Source organism: Porites lutea, chromosome 10 (assembly GCF_958299795.1).
Source record: "Porites lutea chromosome 10, jaPorLute2.1, whole genome shotgun sequence".
Classification (NCBI taxonomy): Eukaryota; Metazoa; Cnidaria; class Anthozoa; order Scleractinia; family Poritidae; genus Porites; species Porites lutea.
The window spans coordinates 2,268,926-2,292,319 of NC_133210.1; the positions used below are offsets into that span (position 1 = coordinate 2,268,926).

The 23,394-nt window shown below is 38.8% G+C and overlaps 2 protein-coding genes across 2 annotated transcripts in view; one reads left to right on the forward strand and one right to left on the reverse strand.

Moving 5' to 3' along the window:
- LOC140950139 (peroxisomal ATPase PEX1-like) lies at nucleotides 1-20,789 on the forward strand. The gene is made up of 19 exons (XM_073399324.1): nucleotides 1-104; nucleotides 2,668-2,835; nucleotides 3,332-3,415; nucleotides 4,067-4,181; nucleotides 4,893-5,705; nucleotides 6,070-6,329; nucleotides 6,961-7,078; nucleotides 7,543-7,762; nucleotides 8,263-8,513; nucleotides 9,126-9,293; nucleotides 9,803-10,022; nucleotides 10,755-10,858; nucleotides 11,182-11,360; nucleotides 11,730-11,929; nucleotides 16,226-16,472; nucleotides 17,272-17,601; nucleotides 18,023-18,073; nucleotides 18,515-18,645; nucleotides 19,923-20,789. The coding sequence occupies exons 1-19, from the start codon at nucleotides 3-5 to the stop codon at nucleotides 19,999-20,001; spliced, it is 3,840 nt and encodes a 1,279-aa protein (XP_073255425.1). The 5' UTR covers nucleotides 1-2; the 3' UTR covers nucleotides 20,002-20,789.
- Nucleotides 20,630-23,394, reverse strand: part of LOC140950138 (uncharacterized) — a 7,711-nt gene continuing 4,946 nt past the window's right edge. Inside the window, exons 4-5 of the mRNA XM_073399323.1 lie at nucleotides 22,651-22,803; nucleotides 20,630-21,398 (exon numbers count right to left, since the gene is read on the reverse strand). Coding sequence (XP_073255424.1) covers nucleotides 20,787-21,398; nucleotides 22,651-22,803 — 765 coding nt within the window. The 3' untranslated portion in view covers nucleotides 20,630-20,786. The remainder of the gene's footprint in view (nucleotides 21,399-22,650; nucleotides 22,804-23,394) is intronic.

Below are 23,394 nucleotides of genomic sequence, written 5' to 3' on the forward strand. Positions count from 1 at the left end.
GAATGAATCGAATCAGATCGGCTCGCTTGAAAACAAGTTCCTCTAAAACCTGCTTCGTAAGTTTGTCTGGGGACCTTGCGGAAGCAATAGGACTGAGAGTTCAGGTGTGTCTTGAGCAATTTTCCTTATTGTCTAGAGCAATAAAAACAGTGAATCTAAAGTATCGGTTTTGTTTGGCATAAGATTAAAAAAAAATCCTTGTTTCTTAGTCACATATGCTCTTTGTTGTGCTACATACTCTTTTCTTTATTTTTTATAATAATCCATTTTTCATTCAGTACCTTTAATTCACATAGTGCAACCTACATAATACCTACCAACCCCCGGAGTACAAAAATCAGGAGACATCTAGAAATCTTTGCATTGTAAGAGGGGGGTAAAGGGGGGGGCTCCTACGCACGAATCACGGACATTAAAAAGTAGAAATAACGCATCACGGGGATTAAAATTCCGTGTTCACGTTTCACAGAAATTTCCAAAGTAAAAGGACAGTGCATGGCTGGACCTGTTCAGAATGCCGCTGTCTGCTTAGTTAATGCAAGAAAACCCATGGATCCCACAGATTTAGGATCTACATAATATATTACTCCTTCCAATTTAAAAACTTGTCCCTCTAATTTAAAAACTGCTGGCCATTGCAACCAAGATCCCCACGCAAACCCCACATGTGTTAGCTCCACGAAAGTAAGAGTTGAATTATGATTTGTTGAGAAAAACTGACTCATCAGCTCACAGAAATTGTTTCCCAGCTCGGGATTGCAGACGCCCTTTTCTTGGCGAGTGAAACAAGAGCCAAAAAAGTTGTCTGCTCTCTTTGCGTGGAATTGTGGCTGGCTAACTTTTTAGGAAAGGGACAAATTTAATTTTCAAGGAGTAGTAAGTAAACAGGGAAATTGGTAGTGGAATTTTCCCCAAAATTTTGTCTTTTTTCGTGAGTGTAACTCTGTCAGGGTTAGTCAGAATTCCGAAAACAAGATATCGCTGGAAAGATCTATCTTTGCTGACGTTGTTGGTTACCAATTTACTAACATCAACTGAAAGCTAAATGGGTCAAGGGAAAATTGTATACATTGTACCATATGGGGATGTATACGACCCTAGTTGTCTGAAAAGGGTTAAGAAAACAATTGTTTCTCCAGTCTACCCTGTTGCTACCATGAAACGTTCACGATAGCCGGTGTTAACATAAAAGCATTGAAAAAAATTGAAAATGGCGTAGAACACGGTTTTGTCAACTACTGGCTAAAGTTCGTTTAAATAACCGGCCTTTGAGTCTTTTAACACCTTTTAGAAAAGTTCATTTGAAGGTCCACTGGTTTCCCTGTAAAATTTGTCTTCAGTTGAGACCATTTTCATGAAAAAATTAGTTGCAAATCACAAATACCAGGTAAAAGATTTTAAAGTTCATGTATCACAACAAGCAAACCAGTCACAGTTCACGGGTTTTAATTTCGTATTTTCACCTTTCACGAAAATTCAAAACACTTAATCATGTATCTCTCAATAACCCCTTTCACCTGCTCTTGTAAGAAATCATTTTTGACAATGTCTGAATATTCTCCGAAAATCACCTGAAGGCCTTCTGAATGTTCCTGACGTCCATAACAGGGTGCAAACACCGCGCCAACTTTGTACCATGTATTGTGCAATTTGATTGGGTGATTTCTGATCAACTACTATACTCGATATCAATTTGATTGCTCTGTTTTATGTTTTCCAATCTCGAACAGCTCAAATAAGAGAACTAAATCCATTTCTTTTTTACTTTCCCTTTTGACATCTCAAAACTAACGAAATTAATGAAAAAGTTTTGAAAAAGGCCACGGTAGGTATTTCCCGGAAGATTTGGTGCTCTAACTGGGAGACAAGATCTGTAACAAAAGCAGCTGAATGCAAGTTGATAAAATTCTTCTTACTTGCGATCGCCCAGAGCAATTCCCCTCTTTTTTTTTGTTCGCAGTTTTTAATGGAATCAAACCACCATGAGATGAAGTCGCATTTCCAAAGCTTATCATTTTCTTAAAAAATTAGCTAATTGTGTGGATAGCATGCTATTTCACTGTTTTTATGATTCTTAAAACTTCGTTTCAAAATATTTCGAAAACGCCCTCATAGAATTTGTTCAAACTTTGCCATAATTGAGGCAATTATGGCAGGCACATACTACCTTAAGCTATTTCTTAAAAAAACTCCTGGTACAGATAAACACAAAGATAAATAAAAAACGTAATGGCGTCATTACCTTGCCATGGCGACTCCGACTGCAATAAAACCCAGATCATAAGAAATTTTCATCTTTATATAATACAGTTGTGGTAATCTTTTTCCCATATCTTTACTAATGTTGATGTAGTTAATGCTCAAACTTGGAAGGTATCTAATCTAGGAAGTCTCTAATACAAGTCACCTTCAATTTCTGGGTTCACAGAGGTGTACATGCTTATGGGCGAAGAGCATTTGAATTTACCAACATGCAGGACCAAGATGGCAGTGACTGGAAAAAACAATTCTACCAGGAGATTAAAAAGCCCCCACTATTTTCTCCTGACATATGTTTTCTAACAGTTATTTTTTACTGTGAAAGGTGTGGACCCAGGAGTCATTTAAAAGTAGGTTGAGTTTGATCGTTTGTAAAGTATTTGTTGGCAATTCCTAAACTGTTTATAGGGGCAACCATTTGCTCTTCGACTACGGTGGGAAAACGGTAGTGCTTTTACTAGCTGGTCTGGAGAAGTTATTCACAGCAAAAAGCATGATCTCTCAACTGGGTCTTTTTCTGTTGTTCTGCTTGGAAAGAAGTTTGCTGATTCACTGGGACTGGATACGGATCAACAGGTAATACCTAGTGAAGGTTCGAAACATTTCAGTCAGTCAGGAAAATTACTTTCCTTTTTACCTTTGTATTTAATTTGTGGGACAGCTGTGCACCCAGGCTGTGCAGTAGATGCCTTCTCTGTCCGAACCAGATAAAGGTGCTCTAGAAAGGAAGGAACTATATCATGGCAGTGGAAGCTGTTCTGCTTAATTTGCCAATTACTTGCTATGAATTGCAACAGTCTTGAAGAAATTTCTTCTTAATGACAAAATCATTAATTTAAGTCTGTTTTCAAATCCTGTATGGTGTGAACTTTTATTCATGTAAAATTTTTACAAATGTTTTCCCCATGTGCAGTAGTAAAGGAGTTAGTAAAGGAGAATTTAGCCTGAATTTTAGCTGCCTCCTCTGCTCGCTAAGTCACTCTCTCCATGAATTTCAGGCTAACAAGAGTTTTTATGGTCATTATTGTGACCTGATGTTGGTTTTTTTTCTGTTTTGTTGACGTCATTCAAGGTCCTTGTTGAACCTGTTCTTAGTATCCCATCATGCAACAGAATCAGCATAGATCCGCTCAGCGCCAATGACTGGGAGATCTTGGTAAGTTGTTCTAGACAACATCCAGAGGCTACTTGACAACAAACTGTGAACACTAATGATTTATTAATAAATTTCAAAGAAGTTTAAAAATTCTCAGGTTCTATATAGTGTGAAAAGGAGTCATACTAGTAAAGGTACCTCTGGCCTTGCAGGACTACCGAAGAATCATCAAATGATAAAAAATTTGGGGTTTAATGGGGTTTTTTGTTTGTTTAAGGTACTTGGCATACAGTCTCTATCCTCTGCAGTCAGGCCTTGTGGTGTTGTAATCGGAAGTCTTTGGAAAAGGCAAAATGAATGGAAGATTCTCCACAGCACTAACTTATATTTAATTATTGCTAAATTTTTATTGGAATACCCATTGGGAGCCTCTGTGGAGGAGAGAGGTTTACGTTACGGGTAAAAGTTATATTCAGGTTAAAATTTTTTAACCTAGGTTGATTTTCCATTTTTTTTTTGTCTCCTAGCCCTGATTATTCATGAATTAGAGCTGGAAGACAAAGGAAACTTAGAATCAATCTAGGTTAAAAATTTTAACCTGAATTTAATTTTGACCTGCAACATTATATACAGTACTGTAGTAGTCAAAATGATGGCACTTACAAGCACCTCTAATCAGATAAAGTTTTATTTCATGTTTTGATTTGTCAGGAACTTCATGCTGGATATATTGAAAGCCATCTTCTTAACCAAGTGCGTGTGGTGTTTCCGCATCAGAAACTTCCAATCTGGATTCAAAATAATACATGTGTGGTTGTTCAAATTGGTAAGGTAGATCAATGTTTGTGGAAGATGGTAAATGTTGGTCCACAGTAAGTAAAAGTTTGAGAAGGTTTCAATGAAATTTTCTTTATGTGGTGTGGGGAAAAGAAATAAAATCTGAAGAGTATTCTTTAAAGTGTGTAGAGAGGATTCCATTCAGCATAGTATATTACAACAACATCATTTCTTTCATGGGGTCTTTTTTAGTGTGCTTTTAGTCCCCTACATCAGATCCCTTGGGCTTACACAAATCAAAACAAACAAATAATGCAGATTGATAGGTGCATGTATTGCATGAATGCCTATCTATGGTAAAAAGTCTTCTCTAACTGGATTTAAAAAAAAGTATAAAAATATTTGTGAAAAGCGTACTGATTAAAAAGGTTTCGTTTCAATGGTCACACCTCATTTCCAGTCAATCAAACAAACAACAAACAAACAATACTTTGTATTTACACATATTGCCCTGCAAATTAGCAAAGAAATGCTATTCAAGGCAGGGAAAAGTAAGTATTGAAAACAATGAAAATTAGTCAACATAACATTACAGAAGCTGATCTGTATAATTACAATCTTCCTTCTTCTCTTTTCCCCCTTTTAGAAAGGAGGCAATAATTATAGCTCCATTGACATCCAAGGAACAGGCATCAGTTGCGTTTTTCTAATATCAGTATAACTTACAATCCTCTAACCTACTCCGCTCCTTTCCCTACAGTTGATCTGGAGCCTTGTACCAACTGTGTGAGACTTGATGAGTTTACAGAAGTTGTTGTATCACCAAAGACAAGAGATACAAAAAGTGTCAAACAAGGTTCTGTTTCTTCCTCTCAATTCACCTCACAGACAATCAGTCAAACCTCTGGGATTCCAGACTCTGCACAACAGCTTGCAGAGACAAGTGGTCTATCAGATGGTAACAGACAGCCGTCCACAACTGCTTGTAGTGTTGTAGATACAGAAGAACAGTCTAGAGTCATTGACACTGGCCTTTTGTCCAGATTTTCTAGTTACTTTCACACACTATTTTATGCTAACGGTAACAAATCTGTTACAAATGAAAATCAGACATTAGAACCCTTGCAGAGCAGTGAACCTCAATTGGCTTATAGTACATCTAATGGCGGCAATACAATAAGAACTTTTGCATCCACTTCTCAACTTGACGAAAATGTTTCGGGGGAAACTGACTTTGATATGTGGTTACGAGTACAACCAGAACTTTCAATGGCCAGCAACATTTCAAAATCATCAGCACTCAAATACGCATTTCAGCCATCTGCAGTGTTTGTTGACTTTGCATCATTACCACCAAAAGTTCTGAAGTCATGGACCTGTAATCTGGACTTCTTTCCACCAACTGATGGAACAATTGTAAAAACAGTGCAAATAACTAAATTACTGTCACCAAAAGAAAGGGCTACTGCATCAAGCACTGCAGCTACAGTTAACAGAGTACCAAACAGTGATTCAATAACACAGGAAACTGGTGTAACTGATGAAACTGAATCTTTGAGCAGAGCAAGTCAAGGTATCAAAAGAAGGATTTTTTTACAAATCGAATGTGAATGTTTGTACATCCGGTGCTGGGTGACTAACCGCCTACCCCTCCCCTAAGTCACAATTTTGCCCTAAGTAAGAAGTATATAGCGTTAATGTTGACTTGGGGGGAGAGAGGAAGTCAGTTGTCCAGAAACTTCAATTAATCCAATCCCCAATCTCTTTGACCATCACATTAGTTTTAAGTTCTATTCTTGATATCAAGCTGACCAAGCTACTGCATGCTGTAAGACTTCGGTTGGAACTAGCAGTAGGAGTGCCCTGTGAGAGTGCCATATCCCCGTAAAAGCCCAGGTAACAAAAGTGATGAGTTTTAAATTTGTTAATTCTCACAGATATACAACCTTCTCACTGGATTGTAAACATGGTGATGACAAGCAGCAGCAGTAGTACCCTTAGCACTATCACTAAACATGGCTCTCGCAAATTGGGTGTGGCAAGTCATGTATTACCGCACCACATTGTTATGTCCAATGAGCTACGACATCTACTTGATACAAAGGATCTGTCGTTAGTTAAAGTTCAGAGTGTCTCGTATGGGCCTTCAGTCATCAAAGGGATTATATTACATCCCTTTGGAGATAATACACAAGAGGTATATATTTAAATATAAATCATATTATTTTTATCAACAATTGATTTTAGGAAAGCTTTTTTGAAGGTGGCCATGGCAACCAATGGAATGTTAACCACTAATGGCACTAGAAAAAATAGCTTTAATTATTACAATGAAAATTCAGACTGTATACAGTCTGAATTTGCATTGTACTAGTAATAAAGCAAAATAGGGCATGGCAAATGTAACAAAGTGGCCCTAGGAAAAAATGGAATACCTAGAATATTCACTGTGACCATGAGGTATATAAAGATGGAAAAGCAGGAATTAAAATGGATTGGATATCAGATGACCAAGGGAAGACAAGGAAGAAGGGATTGCTCAGGAACATTAGTTACCGGTACATGTATTTGGAAGAAAGCCGACCAGAAAAACAGTAAAGTTATCAAGTGAAGATAGTGTGTAATTTTGCAGCATAATACATGTATTATGTTGAGAGTACGGAGAGTAACGAGAATTGCTCTTTCCTTCTGGTCAGTGTAAGAAATAGTATTGTCAATTTTGTCAACTTCCTAACCTGCAAACAAGAAAAGTCTACTTGCTTGTGTATTGTTCACTTTAACAAAAACATGTTTAGAGCCTTTTGTTCACCTACTGTATTTCATTTCAGGACATCCCATCCTCAAGTGTGTTAGATGCTTTTCGTAAGTGGATATGTTCTGTGTGTAACAGAGAGACACCCTTGTTACTTTGCAGTGGAATGTTGTTGACCTGTGATATTCCTCAAGGTAGGCCTGCATTCCAGATATGCGCTGATAATTAAAAATATGAATAAATGATGTATTCGTCTCTACTTTCATCCAGCAAGAGTAGTGGGAAATAAAGGAAGCTCATACATTCTGCAGCAACTGAATTCACTTTATCACTTATAACTGAACAATGCATGTCAGAGTGCTACTGTTACTCTTACAAAGGAAAATAAATGTTTTCAAAGACATTATTTACTACTTGAATGAAAACAAAAAGGAAAGAAAGAAAGAAGAAAAAAGAAAGAGCTATATTCTTGGACCATCATGCTGATTATTTTATGATATGACATGGCATGTAGTTTTTGGGGATCAGAAAAAGTAGTCAACTGAGATAACTGAAAGTGTGGTGAAGTGAAATTGAGATAATGAAGTTTGACTTTTATTACTTGTTGTTCTCATTTGTTATGATAATCAATCTTCAATTATGTGATTTTATTTTGCAGCAGGTCATTCTGTTCAGTTTGTCGTGACAGTACTAAGCCACGATGAACAAACCTCCAACTCAGCAGACAGACTTTCATATTATCAACTTACCCCTGAAACTCTTAACAGTGTAACAGTTGTCACTGGAACTCCTTCAAATTCATTGAACAATCCTTCTCCAGTGATAAGTCCTCTTGAAAGCAGGGCACAAAATCTTAAGCATAGTATTGCAGATCTGGGGTAAGAAGTTATAATCAAGTTATTTTATGTACCATAGTAATACAATGCTACTAAAGCAGGGCCTGAGGACATGATATATATAAAAGCTTGGATACATTCAAAGCAGTTTGGTCAATTTAATTATTATATGCAATAATGATTTACAGGTGTAGTTTAAATACAGAGTTTCTCAAGGATTAAATATTCAACGTACTATTGCCCTTCGTTATTTTGTGCTTAAGCTTGGCAAGTACCCTGTACATCAGTAACTCTACACTGCATATTTATAGCCAGTAACCATTTTATTTTGTATCATTTTTTCTATTAGTTAATCCAGGCACATTAAGTCACCCCTCCCTCACCCCACTTCCAGCATTTTATGGGTCAGGCGAGGTCCTATTAATTGGCCTTAAGGGAACTATGGTGTTCCGCAAATGAACTCATTTCCTTCATGACACAACATCACAAGTGTAAGATCAGAAGAGTAAAAATTTGTATTTGTACGTTTCTTTTTTTTACAGTGGAGTGACAGAGTGCTTTCACAAGTGCCTAGACCATTCTTTGGCTGCCTTAAAACAGAGGCTAGTAGCAAATCACCTTGGTGGGAACATTATCACAGGATTACGCAGTGGAGCTTTGTTAATTTGTGGCAGTGGTGCAGGAGCTGGGGTCGGCTGTGGCAAAACAGCCCTTGCCCATGCAGTGTGCCATCAACTTAATCAATGGCCTGTCTGTGCTCATATCATTGTTGTGGACTGTATTCCATTCAGAGGTTTGTGTTAATCATTCTACTAAATGATATTTTTAAAGGACTTCATAATAAAGTGTTATTTTCAAGGCATGTGCAACAACACTACATGGTCACATAACATAAACTGTTTACAGGTAGCCATTATGACTCCTGAAGGGTCATGAGGTTATCCCCATATTAAGATCTCCTTTCAGATAACCCGTCCAGCCCAGAAAGGTTGCCCACACCACCGGAATCTATGTCCCCTACTCTTTATGAACAGTGGTGTGGGGTCTTTTCAGTTGTCTTTTACATCTCACAAGAACCAGATTAGTGAAAGTGCTGTGAGGTGGGACAGTCTACAGTGTATGGTTTTTTGTCCTTATCCTAGAAGACTAGAAAGTATAACCGTCTGCAAATGTCATTACAAAGGCAGCACTTTCTTCTCAGCTCTTTAATTTAAGACCCTGATTGTTGATTAAGGGGTTTGAATCTGCCACATCCCACGCAGCAGACTGACGCTCTCCCAACTGAGCTAACCAGGCAGCAGTGGTGGCATTTAGTGTCTTGCTTGCAGGCTTATTGGTAGTCCTAACGTGGCAAAGAGATAGATTACAGGGTGTGTTCAGTGATTGGATTGTATTTTTCTTGCAGGAAAAAGAGTTGAATCGATTCAGAAGCAGTGGCAACAGGTGTTTGTTGAGGCCGCTTGGTATCAACCCTCTGTTATTCTGTTTGACGATTTGGATCAACTTGTGTCAGCTCCCAGTGCCCTTCAAGAAATGGGTGGAGAAGCTCTGTACAAGCGTCGACTTGCTCAAGGTGAGAGCTGGTAATAAGTATTGACTGTCTGTTACACACTGTTCTCACCCATCTACATTGTATGTATTCATGTTTTATGTTTTTGCATCAGTCATTTGAGGATTTAAAATATGTGTACATTTAGTATGTTATTTAATGCATTACATTTTCTTTGGGCTGTTTTCCTACCCGTATGCTTTGTCAGTAACTGTGCTCACGCTGGGATGGCTCCTCCTAAAATGTTCTACAATATTAGTATTGGATTTAATGAAGCCAAAACAAATTGTAGAATTGCACAGGTTTTGGGCATCCTACTGTTGAACAGTTGTGACTTTTTTGAGCAAAAAAATTTGCCATCTGTCCTCTTCGAAGAAATTATTTAGGTCAATTAGCAAGGTATATCAGTTAGAAATCTACATCATTTCATTATTAAATTTGTTTAATCCATGTAATGTCCATAAAGATTTCTCCATGGGTCTGTTGGCCTTTTCAAGTAAACATAAATTATTTTTTCGTCTTTCATTCACCAGTATTCAAAGATCTGGTCAATGCAGAAATTGGCCACAATAGCAGGGTGGTTGTCATAGCAACCAGCAAATCCCATGATTCATTGCATCCTTCACTACTGACTTCAAGAGGGTGTCACATATTTCAATGCTGTGTGGAGCTGCATCCGCCAGATGCAAATCAGAGACAAGAAATCCTGCATGCAATGATAAACAAGCGATTTCCTCAGGAACTTGAACTCAGGTAGATATGAATTTCTAAACTTATCACATGCTTTCACTTTATAGCCATACAGTCTCGAAGATCATCCTTTAAGCTTTTTGTTTTGAGAAGGACACTGAACTTTAAATTTTGGGTTTTCGTTGAGCTGTTAATACTCCCTGTTCCCTGCCTTTTTAAATGAACCACACTGCTATAATTGTGGATCAAAGATATAAGAACTCTGTTTATTCATTTACCCATTTTCTGACTTAAGTTCTACCTCCACTGTCTTGACCTTTCCTTGATGCATTTATTTTGCCATATCATAAACTGCTGCTAATAAGCCCCCCACCCCACTTATAACTGCCACCCAGTTATAGCCCATCTACCTATAAGCAAAAAAAAAAAACGTCTGATTTTAAGCCCCCTGGGATATAAGCCCCCCCCCCCCTCATTTATAAGCCCCCTAAAACCCCTTTCAAAGATGTATAAGTCCATGGCTTATAAGCAGCTAGCCTGTTCCAGGTGTTCAGATATTAAAGCACGGGCAAAAAATTGACGAGGAAAAAAAACATAGGAGCCCCAGTCTCTCCTTGTTTTTCCTGCGTACAATTTAACTCGCTCCCCCACATCTGAACTCAGCGCTCCACTACCTGAACGCCTAGAACACACTAATAAGCAGCAGTTTATGGCATACTCTGTCAACTAGGTCATCATCACACACAGTAATAGTATAATTTAGTGTTGATATAATATTTTGTGTGCTCATTTCAGTTCACTGGTGAAGAAAACAGAAGGATTTTCACCCAAAGATTTGGGATCGCTACTTGACCGTGCTTTTCACAAGGCAGCAATCAGGAAGTTGAAACATTCAAAAGGTGAATTGAAATAAAATAAAAAAAGTAACACAAAAGGGAAGGGTTAAGTGCAGTAGATTGATCTCAGTTAACAGACACCCCATGTACTAAGCAGACAAGCTTATTCTCAGCTACATACAAACACTTTTTAACCTCCTTTAAGCAGCACTACCCCGGTTTGGCTGCTTTTTCTGGTCCTATGGATTTCCTCTTTCAAGAGGTTCAATGAAATGTAGTAAATACACTGTAGATGAGGGTAATATATACATATTATACATTTGAACGAACAAAAGACTATTAAAAACAGCTTTATATCCTGTGAACTATTTTCTCTATATCCACAGAAGGAGGTTTCGGCCCAGCTATTACAGCACAGGACTTAAAGGAAGCTGTTGAAGGATTCACACCTGCAGCATTGAGAGGAGTCAAGTTACACACTGCAGGGGAGTTAGGTTGGTGTGATGTGGGTGGACTGTCTGCAGTTAAAGGGGCTCTGGTGGAAACACTTCTGTGGCCGACAAAGGTACACACTGATTATAAGATGCATTGAATGGTAACTGGTTAAGTCACCCTAAAGCCATCTCATCCAAAGTCACCTGGCCTGTTTCCTAAGGCAAGCCTAAAATGTTGTTATTTGAAGTACCAATAGAATTAGACATTGATAAGTCTAAGGTAGAAGATGTTGTAACAGTCATTTGGACTTACCTGTAACTCTCGGACAAACAAATAATTAATACACAGGTAAAACTTACAGCTTTAAGGAGTTATTATAAAGAACTGCCCACATGCCATTTGTAGAATGCTCTTCCTACACATCATTGTACTTTATTAGGTAGTGTGTTTCTGTGTACAATTGCAACTTTGCAAATCAGTTTGTTTTATTTTTCATCAGTACTCATGGCTCTTCAGTAAATGTCCTTTACGTATGAGGTCAGGTCTTCTCCTTTACGGACCCCCTGGTACTGGGAAGACTATGTTAGCTGGTGTTGTTGCTAAGGAATGTGGGCTCAACTTCATCAGCATTAAAGGACCAGAATTGCTTAGTAAATACATTGGAGCCAGTGAACAGGCAGTCAGAGATATGTTTACCAGGTAATTAAGAGGTTACATTAAAAAAAAAATTGGACCAATTTTTACAAGTTGCTTATTCGTTTCCATCCAGGCCATGGAACGCCAAAGACGTGCACTCATGGTTGAGCTTTTAGTCACTAGAAGAGCAATTCCAAATAAAACTGAGCCATTATTGAAGGGTTTTCTTTGATTTCAAATCTGTTTTAACGGTTTCAAATGAATACCAAACAGTCGTGAAATACAATGTAGCTCCTTTTAGGAAAAGGAAATTTGTGCAACGTAATGCGATGTTGAGTGATATAAAGACTAGTTACAGTATTTTTAAAAGCTCACTTCCACTTCTCAAAATCCACGATGCTTCCTATAATACAGGCATCTCTCTATTATGGACAATTTCACCTGCTCTCACAGATACCGAATTTCACATGTTCCCACCTCTTTAGTACAGTCACCCCTTTGATGAGGGCAAAAGCCCACGTGGGATATATCATAGTTCTAACATGACTCCGAGCGGACAAAACTGCAATTCCATTGTCTTGAAGAAACTTGAGAACAAAGAAAGCCCAACCAAATATAGAAATATGACCAGAAAGCCTCAGAGTCATGTTAGAACGAACATGTGCTATTGACTCGCCTTCCCTAGCTGTTCCTTTAGTGTTCATATTGATGATGTTCAATTGTATTGGAATGTTCTTCAAGAGCAATATTAGAGACCTTTAGATTCGAGGACGTAGTGCATGAGCCAGGTAGGGTCACTGATACCACTCGGGGAGACAAAGGCTCTCCTACAAGGACGACTACGAGTACGAGATTTGACTTGAAGTTTTTTCGCGTCTTCTCAAAATATAGACTTCCCGGAAAGCTTCATTTTACCATTTTTCACTAGAAAAGTTAGCATTGTTATCTTTAGTGAAGGAGGTTACGCGCTCTCCCGATCCCACTATAATGATAAAACTTCTAACATTTGGTTTCTTGTTTTCGCCACCACGACATTCGCGCGAAAACTCGTAGTAGAATGACGACGGCTACCACATTTTCCCGCCAAAATAACACTGGCTCACGCAACACCGCGGCAAAACGTCTACGCATGCGCCAGGTTGAGCATTTCCGGTCTCTTTTTCAGTCACACTTTCCAGTCAGACCAAAGTCTCCCGCGCGCTCTCGGCTTCATTCTGTGTGCAGCTTGTGGTTCAGTTGTTCTGCTTTATGCTGCTCGTGTTTTTGACTATTTTGTACTTATTGAAATTGCTTTTATGGATAACCAGGCACAGATCACTGAAACAATTAGTCGATTAGATTCAGAAAAGGTAAGATGATAATAAACTCAGTGTGTAATTTTGGCTAGAGCGTCAGGTAAACTGATTTTCATTCACGAAAATAAAGTTTTTGACTGTTATTTTTCACTTAATCTGGCTGAAACTAAGACATAAAATTAAAACGTTATCATTGCAAGCTTGTGTATTGTAGTTCTAATTTTCAGTTCTTCAGTTTCTCAGTCTACATGTGTTAAAGCCGATTCAAACTTTATTTGGAAAACGACAACACACAATCGCTTTGTAGTTTTGTTTACCAGTGGGTTTTACCGTGTTTTAAAACGAAACTCCGTTTCTGGGTTGATTGCCATGAAACATAAGCTTAATTATACTGTTGAGCCGGTTGGCAGCAAGTTGACAACTCTATTTATTTATTTTTTCATTCTCAGAATCAGAGAGCGAAAGCTGGTTCAGTGGCTTTTAGAAGTCGAACTTTTCATGCCATGCATTTAGCAGCTAGAAGTTTCGTGTTTGCATGAGATGCAGCCGAGCCGCACGGTCTGAAATTATTGAAGTCTTCAACAAAAGAACAACCATGTAAAAGAATTAAATAGGCATTTTCTTCAATGAAAGTCATTTATAGGCATGTTTAGTTTCCCGGTGACTGCAGTCATCAAAGTCAAAGTTGTTATTAAATCCCGCCCATCTTTTGTTTTGAGTTCTTGTTTTCTCTGATAATACACCGTATTCACAAATGGCGGACACGCGGGAAAAAACTGGTGCCTAGTCATGAAAGCGAGGCGTTGGAGGGTAAACAAAAATTGCAAATGAAGACTTTCAGTGAACTTGTAGAGTGTTTAGCACGGATTCCTCCTAAAATAACTTTGTACGGACTTCTTTTTAAATACAATTATGTGGGATGTCTTCTGCTTTTAATGTCTAATATTGATTTGCTGTTTGCAATCAAAAGGGACGCGTATATCTTCAAGGAAACAGGATGATTTTGTAGGTTTCCGAAACATCAGAAGCTCGACAAGTGGGAGATGGCTGCAGAAAAGCGGCAAACATGTTGGCCCAAACTTCACATTGAAACCGAGTTCGAAAGCCAGCTCACTGCAATTCGGTAAAACAGAAATATAAACAATGCAAATCTTGGTGGAAAGAAAAAAAGAAATAAGCGATGGAAATATGGCCTACTTGTTAACGCAAGAGACGTGTGCCATTGAACAAAACAGTTCAAATCGAGATGGAAAAAAGGAAGACAGGAAAGAAGCGGTGACTGAGGTTTCGATGAAGTTATGTTTCGTGTTTATTTGCCAGGACGTTTTTCTCTGGCCTTTATCGATGAACTATCTTTTTGGTATAAATGCAGGAGCGATCGACTGGAGTACGCTCAAACTTTCAACTTGTTACTTGGCAGACTCGGTAAGCCGGCCACATTTCATTTCAGCGAGTAATTTTCATATTTCTTATCTTTGGCTGTTAAGAGTTTAACTTCATGTTCCATAATATTTTAAAAGTGAAGAATACATACAAGTTAAGAATACATATATAAATAAAATGATGGTCTTCTTAAACGGATCCAGACTCGCATTTAATGATTCGAAACAGAAGCTTGCCGTGTTCAGTCCTGACACAAACATTGCCTTAAAAGTTTAACCTAGTAAAATGTGAGCTTTATACCACTTTTTTACCAAGAGCTCTCCGAGATAATGCCGTAAAGGAGACCAGGCAAATAGCAAGCCATAAGATTCACACAATAGAGCTTCTAGTTTTGATAAAATTATTTTATTTCGCAATTACAAAGAAATCAAAAGATTTTAAATTTGCACTGAATTTGCTAAGCTCTGCTAACGTACCTCTAACAATTCACTCCAAAGCGACGGAATTAATATCATCCAAAGGAAGTTGTAAATACAGACATACATAGATATGTGTAAAATGACACTGACATGAATGAATGAGTCTCGTGAATGAATCTTTCACCCGCTCTCGACTTGACTTGTTTTGAGTAATGGCGGAGGTCTCTTCCGTTGACAAGTAGGCCATATATCCGTCGCTTATTTCTTTTTTTTCTTGCCACCAATATCTGTTTTTACTTCTGTTTTACAGAATTGCAAAGAGCTGGCTTTCGTATTCGGTTTCAGCGTGAAGTTTGGGCCAACATGTTTGCCGCTTTTCTCAAGCCATCACCCACTTGTCGAGCTTCTGAGGCTTCGGCAACCTACAAAATCATCCTGTTTCCTTGAAGATATACGCGTCCCTTTTGATTGCAAACAGCAAATCAGTACTAAACATTAAAAGCAGAAGACGTCCCACGTCATTGTATTTAAAAAAGACGTCCATACAAAGTTATTTTAGGTGGAATCCGTGCTAAACACTCTGCAAGTTCACTAAAAGTCTTCATTTCCAATTTTTGTTTACCCTCCAACGCCTCGCTTTCATGACTAGGCACCAGTTTTTTCCCGCGTGTCCGCCATTTGTGAATACGGTGTATAAAACAAATTATTGAACGGACTAAAATTTTATTTCCTGGTTTTAGTGTTTTTATGATAATGATGACGTCTTTATTTTGGTTTCTTTCATAAGTATTGTTATTCTTTTCTTAGTTGTCGCCTTCTCCCAAATTAACTTATGCCAAACCAGTAGCATGCAAGAAAGCCAGTAAAAACAAATTCGTCTTGTCGAGCGCTCGCGAGCTACTGCAAACTTCAAACATGATTTTCACCGTTGGTGCAAACAGATAACCATGTGGTGCAAAAGTTTGAGAATAGAAAAATATATAAGCTTTCGAATGAAGTGATTTTTTGGGCCCCCTTTTTTGCCTGTTTCGCCCTTTTTGCTTGTAAACTTGGCGCGACGGCAAAGTTATGCTTACGCTATTGGTTTATATACTAGACCGGAAATAAAAAGCTGACCGGATATTAAATTTTGTGCTCATGCGCATTGCGTTTTGCCGCGGTGTTGGCTCACGCGCGTACACCACTTCAAGTTTGAGAAAATCTCGTACTCGTCTTAGAATACCTAGAATCTAAAGCTCTCTGTTACTTTAAATTTAATACAGAGCCCAGAGTGCCAAGCCTTGTATTCTGTTCTTTGATGAGTTTGATTCACTTGCACCTCGCCGTGGGCATGACAGCACAGGGGTAACAGACAGAGTTGTCAATCAACTTTTGACCCAGCTGGATGGAGTTGAGGGACTGGATGGAGTCTATATACTGGCTGCCACGAGTCGTCCAGATTTGATAGACCCTGCTCTTCTCAGACCAGGAAGACTAGACAAGTGTTTGTACTGTGGTATACCAGAAAAGGTAATTTTGTAAGTGGGACAATATGAACCGAATAAGTACTGGTTGCCTCATACGCGTAAAGGGACCTGGAGATGACACAAGCCCTGCTGTTTTCTGTTTGCACGTCTGATCTGGCATTACAATCGAGCCTCCATGTGCCACCACCTCTCGTAAGCGACCCCCTCCCATAATATAAGCGACCACTCATCCAAGTCAACAACATTTTCCCAGTCAAAGCCTTATAGCTGTAACCCTCGTAAACGATCACCTCTCGCAATCGACGGAAACCACTTTTACAATGATGGTTTTATAATTTTTCATTGTTTTTCATCTCTTGTAAGCCATCACCTCTATACAATGCGGAATGCCTAGTCTAATCTTTGTATTTGAGAAGAACTTTCAGAAACAACATGGGCTTACATATATTGTAACCTAGAAATTGTATAATTACATTTCCTCCATGAAGTAGATGTGTCCCGACTTCTTCTCTTAAAGACCTCCAGCAATTCGAATCGTAAGCGACCACCACCCGTTGGCGACCACTGTTTACGGGAGCTTCGACTGTATATTCATATTAAACTGATTCAAATTAAACTACCTACGCCTCCACATTTAAAGACTAAGTCTTAGAAGGAATCGTGTGATATTGTCCCTGCTGTTTGGGATGTGTTTCAAGTGTGTATTCTAGAATAACATTGAAAACTTCTAGTTCAAACCGAAGGCGATTATGCTTGTACAATAACAAGACAATTGGGACAATTGTTTCAAAAAGTGGATATTTTCAATAACTTTAGGCTGAATCTAGTTATTCATTTTACAGTCAGAGAGACTTGAAATCCTACGAGCCCTATCAAGATCTCTTCTCTTGGCCAAGGACACGAAGCTAGCCGATATTTCAGACATGTGTGAAAACTTTACCGGAGCGGACTTGAAAGCCCTGTTGTACAATGCCCAGTTAGCGGCAATACACAGGAACACCAGCAATAGTCAACTGTATAAAGGCCTGTTTAACAAGGACAGTGAAAGAGGAGATGATGAAAATGACAGTTTGCAAAATAAAGATATAAAAGAGAAGGTTGTTTACATTCCTAACTTGGTAAAAGGTCCTGTACACGTCTCATCAGACGAACTGACAAAGCTGTATTCCGAGGTAAGTGAAATATCCGTTAGTCTGCGACAACAGCCGTCTCTTTTCGCCGCTAGGAACGTTTTGATAAACGTCCCTAGCGGGAAAAAGCGAGGAGAGACAGCTGTTATCGCAGGCTAAATATCCGTGTTCATAGTCGGAATGAGTAAATAATCGGTGAATATTTCTGTTTTCATTATAAGAACAAAAAAAATGTATGTATGACTATATGGCAGGCTGAACGGGCTAGTTGCACAAAGTTTTGATAATTGAAGTCGCCAAGCATTGATATTTGAAAGTTGAATACGGTAATTTTTGCCGGGTTGGCTAGTAGGACATTTTACTCACTTGCACAAAATTTCGAAGAAAAAATTCATGTAAAAATGAAATCTATAGTCTTAATTCTTGTTGCCTAGAGTGCTAACATTTGATTCCTTTCTATTAGGTTATGGTTATCGAAGAACATCTCCGACAGCGGAACGGGAGTGATAAAAAGGTATAAGAATGGATTATAATAAATGATGGTTGTAATTGAAAGCAAGATCTCAGCGAGAGTGATTATCCCTCATTAGGATGCACGGAGTTCAACATTAATCAATCATACAGTTCCAGTCAGCACTTTCTGTGCTGGACTTTGTAAGGGTCACTGACTAAACAGTTGACGGTCGTTTCGCCAACCGTGAAGCAGCAATTTGTTTGACCTGGCTCATTTGCAAAACGACTTACCGCGTTAGCGAACAGGACTTTAGCGAAATGACCGGTCACCATGTTAACGAAGGCGGGCAATCCATTATTCTTATTGCACTTTTAAATATATTGCTCTGCTCTTCCCTAACGAAAAGACGTTCTTTTAAAATTGGATAACCCCTTAAAGCAAGTATTCCTTTGCAACGAATTAGAGGAATAAAAAGTTTAAACGTTGTTTCTCTCCTCGTAGATGACAGCCACTGAAGTATCAAAGCAACAACCAGCAGGTGGAATAGAAATCAGTCAGTCTGATTTGCTACAAGCTGCGTCATCCATGGGCCCCTCCGTGTCCGACAGCGAAAGGCGTAAATACCAGGCAATGTACGTATTGAACATCTTAAAGTGCTTGTTATGGGCTGGTGGCGGTAGCCTGCGTGGCAGGCGCAAAAAGCAAGGGGTGGGGAGGGGCAAAAGCGCGAAAGGGTAAAGAGAAACCTCTCCCCAATCCCCTCTTCCAAATTTCCGTCTCCCCGACCTCCTACCCGTCCCTACTGCTTTTGACGCCTGCGAAGAAGGCTAGGCTGGTGGAATGCTGGTGGTAATCATGTCAATTGCAGCCTTGGTTTGACTCCTCCCCAATCGTCTTATATCGTTAGGGAGTTTACTCAACAAGAGGATGACAAACCGCTTGAGTGGGACAAACGTGACGAGGCTATTACTCGCGTGTTTTGTCGGGAAGTCACTTAACATTGATGCGTTTTGCTCTTGTACAAAAAGATCTGTTCAAAGGAATGTGAAGTTTTGCGGAAGGTTTTTTCAAACAAAAATATTGTCACGCTTGTCGCACAAGGTTTGCTGTCGTCTTTCCTCTCCGGTCCTGTTGCGTAAGTTTACTATTTTTGAGCCCGATAACGGAACAATAGGGAGCTTAAAAGCAACAGCGATTTCGAGCGACGGACGTCAACCGGAAGTGGACTTTTTGCATCATTGGGCAGTGGTTTGGCTCAAACTCTCGGGTAAATCGTCTTTATAAGAGAAAAGAAACTTAGCAATACAAATTTGTTAGCGCCAAGGCCTATAAAAAGGGAGAAGGCCTCACTTCCGGTTGACATGTGTCGCTCAAAAACGCCTTTGCTTAAGCTCCCTAATCATGGGAGACTATTACGGCATCTCGACGAAGAGGACGATGGCAAAGGAGAGAGGGGGGGGAAAGAAGAAACGCGCCTACCCGCGCTCGCACTTCCCTCGTTTTATATTATTTTTGAAAATTAGTAGGGAACTAAAAAAGATAACCTCCCACGCGGACTTTCTTAGAAGAAGCCCTAAGAAGGTTCGCGTGGGAGGCTACAAAAGAGACTACTTTAGACGATCAAAACCTGGATGCCATGGTTTGTTAAGAGTGTTGGACAGTGGTTCCCTGTTAGCAGAGGCCTCTTTTCTCTGCTATTCGGAGCCTTTACTGGCGGGGAAGACAGTGTGAACGGTGCCATGAGAAGTGAAGAGGAAAAACAAAGCACAGGGGGTGGTGAAATGCCTTGAAGGTTCCAAGAGGATTACTCTAGACTTTGGTCTGTGATGGTGATTTCAGAGAGGAAATTTTGTGGGCGTTACTGTTACATTAGAACTTACGGTCGCCACAATGTTATTTTGTTTTTCAGATATGATACATTCATTAAATCGCGTGGAGGAGATTTTGGTCAAAATTCCACTGGACAAGGAAAAGCAACTTTAGCCTGAACGTTTCGGTCTGGATGCGATACCAGAGACATGGTATACATGAGAACCAACCCAAATGGCTCAAAGCGTGTGAACCAATGAACTTTGGAACTGAACTTAGTCTAGATTTCAGTGCTACAAAAGAAGCACATTATGTATGCCACTGACATGGCTTCTAATAACTTTTTTCAAGTTACCATATTTACTCAAATAAGCTCCGCATTGAGACGTTGATTCTGTTAAAACGGAAAATAATAATACCGCGTCCAACTTTCAAATAAACACCGCCCTCGAATAAGCGCCGCATTTAAGGCTTGAAAAGCGTTGCAGCACTTTTTCGAGTTAATACGGTATGTCAAGTTTACAAGCCAAGTAACGCTCATTATTTCCAAAAATGTGCTTAAAAATACGATACAGAACATAGCACTGGCCCAAGGATAGAGAGAGAGATTTGCCATTTTCTCAAATGTTTCATACGTTGTGGTTCAATTTTATCCTTGGTTTAAATTTTATTTTCTTTTGTTTTTGTGTATGGTAATGTATGATAATGAGTTTGAAACAAAAGAAAATAGTGGCCACACGACCACAAAAAATTGGCCCTGCAAACAACACGCACGCCTTCTGTAACAGCTACAATAATGACTGACAGTTCACTTTTAAAGTCTTTAATTATTTTGCTTAGGAAATTATATTTTACATTTAACTCTACCCTATGGCCAAGATAATTAATGAGTTTGTTATTGTGCCAATTAAACCCAGTAACTTGTTACATCAACAGAATAAATCATAAATATATATTTTTTATTTTACTTTGTCTGGTCTCCTTTGTCTTTGGGTGAAGTGTCAAAACTTTTAATACAAGGTTTAAGATACACCAGTTGCATTGGTGCCTCACTTGTCTCTTTTTTCCCCTTGTTTTTTCTGTTTCTTCTCCTTCTCTTTTTCTTTCCTATTTTTTCATTCTCGGGCGCAGGACTATCCCTTTTGAAACCAGGAGTAGGATTATCAATGGTACCACGAACTTCCTTTAGTTCCTCGTCAGGTAGCTGTTCTTTTCCTGGTTGTCCTGTGTTTTCTAATCCTACAGGAGTATTCGCTTTTGGGTTTTCTGTGTACTCTAATGCAATCCCTGAGTTCTCTGCGAGTCTTTCTGTATCAACCGCAACATTTCTTATCACTGAAGGTTGTGTATTCAGTTTTTCTGCATTCTTTGTTAGTTTTCTAACTTTTTTTCGTGGTTTTTCATGCATTTTCTCAATACCAGGCAAATTTTCATCCTCAGAATCAACTTCATGGTAAGCCTCTTCAGATTGTTCACTTACATCCTTACTGGGTTGCAACCAAGGTACATAGAGCGGCGGAATTCTAACTTTGATAAAATGAACCAGCTCATCAAACAATGTAGGTTTATCAGTGAGCTGAAAATAACATAAAATTGTCAAAATCCTCACTTATCACCTCACATATATATGTGATACTGAACATGTCCAAATCATGAATATATGAATTTCATATATTGGAACTGTGGAATGAAATAAATGCCAAGAAGATCATCATAGTTAAATATGCAATCTATCTAGTTGCGAAAAGAAAACCTGAAAAACTTCATGCTTGCTGGGATTTGAACCCTGAACTCTGTGATACTGCCATGCAGTGCTCTGCATGTATATTTATCATTTCATCTTCATCTTTTCTGGGTATATGCTACTTCCACATTTCCCATAATGCACCTTATTTGCCCCCCAAAATTTTGCATAAGCATTGTTTTCAATTTCTCTTGGGACAGCTGTAACACCCAAAACTACGCTACACAAAATTTCGGGGGTTGGGGGGATGGGGGGGCAGGCGAATAAGTTGCATTGTGGGAAACGAACCAGTTAAATGGTCAGCTCCCAGTTGGCTTGCTAGCTGATATTGGTTAGAGTGCTACACTGGTATTGCAGGGGTCAGAGTTTGCATGCCAGTAAGCCTGAATTTTTTCAGGCCTTCTTTTTAAATAAGTGGCTTCTTATACTGTGATTTTCTTCTTTGCATTATTTTATTTCTGAAACACGTTCAATAATATTTGCATCTGACAACAATAACATTTACTTTCATTAACTTGTACGAAGCTGTATGTAGATTGTACCATAGCATAGAAAAGGTACCAGTATTTACTTGTAAGTTGTTATTTAAAACAAATTCCAATAAAATAAATTACTGTACTACTGTTTGATCCCTTCTTATTACTAGAAGAGACCCCCAATAAGGTAATAATAATAAAAATAGGAAAATTTCATTTTATAAAAATGGACACTAAGGAAAAGCAAAATAAAAGTATCAAGGACTGCTGAAGAGGTCTCAGTGAATAATTTGTAATAGTATAGAATTTTGTTCCCAAAAACGTAATACAGTGGAAGCTCTTGTGAGCGGACTCCCTCAGGATGTGAAAAAGGTGTCTGTAACTGGAGCTGGCCACTTACAGGAATGTAAAAATACAGAGTTTGAATGGGAGTTGAGAAAAATAGGATTATGAGCCAGGGTTATGATAAATTATGAGCTGTTAGGAGAGCTGTCCGCTTACAAGAGTGTCCATAAGGAGAGATTCCACTTTAAAAAAAATTAATACTAAAATACAACTGTATTTCACTATTTGAGTCCTGTGTTCAGGAGAACAATAAGCAAGTTTACCTTGAATCCAAAGGCTGCAACTCTACGGACCCCTAATAATTTTGGAATTGCAGACAATCCCATGCCAACAAGTGCACAGGCAGGAGTATTGCGCGTTACACACAGTACAAGTAGGTGCTCTAACAGCGTAGTAGGCTTAATTGATCCATCAACCTAGATAGACATGGAATAATGTTGGCTTCAAATGAATTAATGGTAATTTTGTAGTAGGCTTCATTGATCCATCAACATAGATAGAGTGACATGGGATAATGTTGGCTTCAAATAAATAAATGGTAACTTTGTAGTAGGCTTCATTGATCCATCAACATAGATAGACATGCATGGGGTCATGCTGGCTTAAAATGAATTAATGGTAATGTTTGTAGTGGGCTCCATTGATCCATCAACCTGGGTTTACCTCATTGTAAGAACCTGTAAGAACGTTTTCTTTGTTTAACACCTTTTGTTTTCCTAGGTTCTATTCTTTGTTTCCTTTGCTTTACGTCACTCATAAGTTTTACAGGTTCTTACACTGAGGATGAGCCAGCAAGCTAGATAGACACGGGGCAATGTTGGCTTAAAAGACCATGCTTCATTATTGAGGTGTACGCGTAGGGTGAATTGCAAATCAAAAACCAAATGCTGTTCTTATAAACAGATGTAATAGTTACATATTTTACAAGTAATTAATTGTAAGGTTCCAGTCCCATCTGTTTTAATGGAAAAGCGTAATAAAAGATGCCACGACCAAAATGTAGAGAT

Excerpts from the sequence above, each read along its gene's own strand:
- LOC140950139 (XM_073399324.1), top strand. The coding sequence starts at position 3 with ATGAATCGAATCAGATCGGCTCGCTTGAAAACAAGTTCCTCTAAAACC. Across the intron at positions 105-2,667 it reads CAATAGGACTGAGAGTTCAG|GGGCAACCATTTGCTCTTCG; the intron begins GTGTGTCTTGAG and ends AACTGTTTATAG. Across the intron at positions 18,074-18,514 it reads GGAACGGGAGTGATAAAAAG|ATGACAGCCACTGAAGTATC; the intron begins GTATAAGAATGG and ends CTCTCCTCGTAG.